Raw genomic sequence first — 6000 nt, forward strand, 5'->3', positions numbered from 1 at the left:
ATAAAGGATTCATGTAATTTCATGATAGTCAGGATTCATGTTATTTCTAGTTATTACCATTTCAGTGCACCATTTGACTTTTTTTTTACCAATCAGAACTTAATATTCTAGGTGACCCGCTAAATGTTATATGAATGTTCAGGCAGGGATCCTTTTTATTTATCACACTAAACAATAAACTAAAAAATAACAAGTACAAATTTGAATTTGCAATATCAGCATGATTTATTCTTAAAAATGACACTTTGAATGCTGTCAGATAATTATACACTCTTTATATCTACAAAATACCAAAAAGCCAGTTTTGTTAGTGGGTGCTTTATAGAATGGTAAAATGAAAAATCGAAGCATATAATTACTGTGAATTGCATGTTCAACAGGGTTTATCTTGTGAGATTGTTGTGTGAATGCATTTCATTTGTTAAAATGTATCACGTCAGGTGGGTGATTGGCTGACTCAGGTCACAAGAATGCTTTGACTGACAGGCATAATCAGATAGGACCGATCCAGTTAAGGTCTTATCGCGACTGTTCTAATTTGCGGGGTTGCTTCGAAATTTCTTTTAGTCGAAATAGACAGTAATTAAACCGTTATTTTGAATATGCCGACTGTTAGCAAATGATAACAAACATGTCTTGAAAAAGATATCAGCATTCGCCTGACGGCTCATGCTTGATATCTTTTTTTTTTTTAACGTCTGATATCATTTGCTAACAGTCAGCATATTAGAAATAACTTATATGTTATTTCATGATTTGGGTTTCATGTTATGACATTGATATAGAATTCATGTTATTATATGATTCATGTTATACAGTATCATGATTCATGTTGTGTCATGTTGTAGGATTTAGATATTTCATGATATATGATTCATGTACGGTAAATGAATGATACAGGACTCATGCTGATATGGCCCTTCGTGGTCGGCTGGGCGTTAAGCAAACAAACAAACAAACAGGACTCATGTAATGTCAACGATGTAGGATTCATGTTATTTTATGTTACAATATTAATGTATAAAATTCACGTTATCTGATTATGGGAGCCACATTATTTCATGGTACACTAAATTTATATTATTGAAATGCTGAAGGATTCGGGCTGATTGGAAGTCCTGCGTTGAGAGAGAGAGGAGAGAGAGAGAGAGAGAGAGAGAGAGAGAGAGAGAGAGAGAGAGAGAGAGAGAGAGAGAGAGAGAGAGAGAGAGAGAGAGAGAGAGAGAGAGAGAGAGAGAGAGAGAGAGAGAGAGAGAGAGAGAGAGAGAGAGAGAGAGAGAGAGAGAGAGAGAGAGAGAGAGAGGTCGTCCGTCTTCTTTTTTTCTGTGTTTTGTACCCGAGGAAGATCCCAGTGGTCAAAACGTCATGCTTTGTTACAGTAAAACCTGCATCCAGCGGACCCTTAATTCGGCGGACACCTTTGCATAACGGACACTTCAAGTGAGGACGGATGTATTTTACACTCAAAAACACCTTAAAAGAGCGGACACCTCAAAGGCGCGGACGCGGACACTCTTTTTTGGTCCCGATTTGGTTCGTTACCTGTCAACAACGGTCCGCCATCTTGGTTCTGCAAATTCTCGCTGGCGATGTGAACGCGCGAGAAGCTTATTTTGTAAGCCAACGACAGCACTTCAAAGATTGATTTTTTGTATGGTGCACGCTCATTGGTCGATGCCGTGAATTAAACTGAACTCACAAACAAAAACAAGTTAGGGTTTCTACTTTCTGTACTGTGATGCATCTTCGTCTCATCCTTCGTCGATCGCGGTCTCATCATGTCAAAACGGAAATTTCTGACTTTAGAAGAAAGAGTCGATGTGATAAAGAAATTGAACGGCGAACTCTTCGAGTGGTTTTCGAGAGCTCGATCAAAGAATATTCCTGTGAATGGCCCATTGCTTCAGATAAGAAACCGATTGCACCTCTTTCTCTCTCTCGCTCGTTCTCTCTCTCGCTCGTCCTCTCTCTCTCTCTCGCTCAGTCGTTCTCTCTCTCTCTCTCTCTCGCTTAGTCGTTCTCTCTCTCTCTCTTGCTCGTTCTCGCTATCGCTCGTTCTCCGTTCTCTCTCTCTCTCTCTCTCTCTCTCTCTCTCTCTCTCTCTCTCTCTCTCTCTCTCTCTCTCTCCCTCTCTCTCCCTCGTTCTCTCTCTCGCTCGTTCTCCGTTCACCCTGAAATGCTGACAGCTGTCATGAACTTGAGTAGCATTCTGAAGATGTGCGTCTGAACCAAGCCAGACTGATTCTGGTTTTGTACATACATGTTGCATGTTGAACTTGTTTTCTTTGTCACTTTCTGTATGACTACATGTAATGCACAGTTTAGAATAAAACTATTTGGCTGTGTTTTTTCTTCCCAAAAAATGTCTGCGCATTCATATTCAAAAGAAAGGACACCTTTGTACAAAGGACAGTGGCAAGGTTCCCCAAGGGTGTCCTTTGCTCCCAGGTTTTACTGTATTCGTTTTGTCTTCGTAAAACACGTGAGTACAGTATTTGTTTTGTATTCTTATATCCATATAATGATAATGATGTCTTTATGCCTCTCCATGTAGTACACTTACTCTTCCATGTTTTCTGTCAAAGTTGTTTGGTTGGAGTCTGGGCCGTAAGCAGGGGATGGCGGGATAATCTGGGGCGATCTGGGCGGGTTGCTCATATTGTCAGGGCACATCAGTTGCCTGTAACATACCATCAAAACTGATTAAAATAAAATTGATTACAAAAAAAAAAAATACCCAACCCCCCTCACAACAACAACCAGAGAGAGAGAGAGAGAGAGAGAGAGAGAGAGAGAGAGAGAGAGAGAGAGAGAGAGAGAGAGAGAGAGAGAGAGAGAGAGAGAGAGAGAGAGAGAGAGAGAGAGAGAGAGAGAGAGAGAGAGACACACTCCTAACGGCACTGGGGTAAAACAAGATCAAGTCATGCACATTAACAAGGGTGTGCATATACTGCGGGAGCTGTGGTGCACGAAGACAGAAAACAAAGAAACGGTAAAACTGAAAATATGCATTTTTTCTCACAGACACCAGCAGACCAGCATCCACCAAAGCACAAAAGTCAAAACAACATCAATAACGACACTGTTGCACACACAAACAACAACAAACAACTAAATCAACCAACTCAAAGATCTCTTGTCCGCACATTTGCTTACCAAAAACACATGTGTAACTGGTATAATAATAATAATTGTCAGTAAGTACTGGTGTCACATGACTGATGTGAACCAGTTGATTGGCTAATGGCGATGCGCTTAAATCTGTTAGCGCACTCTTGGAGTGCGCTAACTTTTCCACAGAGCGTATTCTTACGCCCTTTGCCAAAGCGAGACTGTACTCTCATCCTCAGAATTAATTAATGACATGTAGCTTATATTCTCCACTTTACCAAAAAATAACCATAAATTTCCTGCGGCTCAAAGCAGAAGTGTTTTTTTTTGGACAGATCGCAGGCGCCTGTGCCACAGTGAATCCCACTGATCTAAAGATAGAAGCGGCTGTGTCTCTTCCACAATGGTCTCTTCTCGGTTTGACTTGCAAAGATTCTTCTCATATGCCGTGTTAGTGGCATGTAGCTTATTAACCACATTACCAAATGATGAGTTAGTATAAAATTCCCAGCGGCAAACAGAAAACACAAGTGTTATTCCGATAACGTACCAGCTAGACCAGCATTTGAAAGTCGACTCTGTTATAGTAGACTACACTGAAATTCGGCTGCATCAGTTCAGTAAATGAATGGTTTCCGAATTATTATTTCAAGGCAACAACAATCGGAATCGAAAACGTGTAGGGTTAAGAATGTTCTTACCATGTATAAAACTTATTACCAGCCTGCCTCATGCATGCAGAGAGCAATTTTTGTTTTTGAAATGAGACTGCAGTGCAGTGGTTCGATTGCCCTAGCCGCCTAGCAGACGACATAAACCCCGCAGCAAATTAACATGTTGGGCAAATGTGAACAAACAAACGATGGGTATATAGTACGTGTAGAGTTCAGAGCATTCTTCCTGTTCATATATAGTACCAGACTCCCCGATGAGTGAAGATACAACACGAGAAACATACCACATTTACTTTGAAAATGTGCTAACCGTGGCCTTGGAGTCAATTCAAGGGGCAACACTCTGCACAGTCAATCTGTCAAAGCTCGATGAAGGTTTCGAATCGCAAATAACTAAGAGCACAGTCCTTTCTCCGAGTTTAAATGAGGTCTGTATGAAAGATAATCACTTTTTAGCTTAACGCTACTCTGGAATTTACCAACAGAAATTAAAACAAGAGTTTGCGTGTGACGAAAGCACGACACACTTGAGACAGCCCACACAAAAGTAGATCTGACACAAACCTGACCACACAGTTACGCCTATCCAAATGCGCATTAGCAAAATGTGCGTTTTGAATCTTCTTTTTTCTCTGGCGGTACTGACAATATCGTTATTGAAACAATCCCAGTGCACTAAGGGATTTATAGAGCAAATCTCAAAAATAATTATTGAACTCAGCGCTATGCGCTTCGTTCAATAATGAATTTTCTCGATTTGCTCTATAAATCCCTTAGTGCACTGGGATGTCTCAATAACTTAAATAATAATAATTGTCAGTAAGTACTGGTGTCACATGACTGATGTGCACCAGTTGATTGGCTAATGGCGATGCGCTAAAACTGTTAGCGCACTCTTGGAGAGACTGGCCCCAGCCGCCAAAACCGGTCTGACCAGTGCGGGCAGCTAACACAGCCCCCTGCCCCAAATGGGGCAGAGGAGGAGTATGTAACGTAGCCTGGAAAGGCCGTACGTGCCAGGCACCCCCGCTGTGATGACTGGCTTGAGCCACGCCGCGCCCCAGATGGGGAGGGGGGTGGCTCGTCACAGCAGTAAACCCCTGGAGGGGGGAGAGACGGGGTGAGAGACACAACCGTAAACGGCCGACCCCAACCCATCCACCTGCTGACGTCCAGTAGCCCCACCGCCCACCCACACCGAGGGAGGGGGGGGGGCGGTTGCCGGGCAAGGACAATAGAGGCATAGACTGAGAAGACAGTCCAACAGCGCCCACCGGATCCCGCCCAGAGGGCGGGAAAGGGTGGGCCGCCGTCACAGCCCCCACCCGATCCTGCCCTGAGGGCAGGAAAGGGTGGGCCACTGACACAGCCCCCTGCCCCCATTGAGGCAGAGTGGGAACCAGCCCAGGCTGTGACTTACCGTGCCCCCCCACTCCCCCTTCCAAACGGTAAGGGGGCTGCATGCCCGACTCAGCTGTGCTAAAAGCAAGGAGAGCGGGCAGAGACAGGCGGGGAGCAGGCCCCCTCTCCCAACGGAGAGAGTGCTCGTGAACAACCCAGTACTACCAGAGGCAGAAAGGGTTGAACCGAACTGGCCATTTGCACCAGACCACGGTGCGAAGCAGGAACACCCCCCCCCCCCCCATCCCCCAACACACTGAGAAATACCGGAGGTAATCAGAGTGGTCAGAGGCAGGTAGGGAGCAGGCCCCCCCTCCCGAAAGGAGAGCTAGGGTGCTCGCGAACAACCCAGAGCCACCAGAGGCAAAAAAGAGCTGAACCGAACTGGCCATTTGCACCAGACCACGATGCGAAGCTGCCAAGGAGTACGCCGCCACAGTGGGCGGGCCGATAGTGCCTGAAACAGCTGAGAAATAAACACATATTTCATCGTTAAGTCCCCCGAAAGTGGAAGACACTGACTGGTTCTCCTTAAGAGGAGAGGAGGGCTGGGAAGAAAAAACGAAACCTTATCCGCATGAACAGCTACTACAAAAGCAGTACTACTCGAAGGGTCGACGACCCGCACAGAGGTTTCTAAAAAGGGCTAACAGCCTTATTCACTTCCTGCCTAGCCCTAAGTTACTGCTTGCTATCGGCCATCTTGAAAATGGGTGAAATCGTAGTCCACCAGAAAAGTAAATTTCTGAAGCGGCTGTAAACAAGCAGCTAACAAACAACAATTCAATTCAATAACAAGAAGGGCAAAGCCCAT

The 6000-nt window shown here is 44.5% G+C and overlaps 1 protein-coding gene across 4 annotated transcripts in view; it reads right to left on the reverse strand.

Annotated features, from left to right (window-relative positions):
* The window catches only part of LOC138947331 (signal transducer and activator of transcription 5B-like), a 115584-nt gene that overhangs the window by 9527 nt on the left and 100057 nt on the right, over positions 1-6000 (reverse strand). For all 4 annotated transcript variants that reach the window (XR_011449620.1, XM_070318780.1, XM_070318779.1 and 1 more), the window contains exon 21: positions 2564-2680. Coding sequence is in view for 3 of the 4 variants with exons in the window: in XM_070318780.1 (XP_070174881.1) it covers positions 2564-2680 (117 nt within the window). In the remaining variant the exon portion in view is untranslated. The remainder of the gene's footprint in view (positions 1-2563; positions 2681-6000) is intronic.

This window comes from Littorina saxatilis, linkage group LG14 (assembly GCF_037325665.1).
Source record: "Littorina saxatilis isolate snail1 linkage group LG14, US_GU_Lsax_2.0, whole genome shotgun sequence".
Classification (NCBI taxonomy): domain Eukaryota; kingdom Metazoa; phylum Mollusca; class Gastropoda; order Littorinimorpha; family Littorinidae; genus Littorina; species Littorina saxatilis.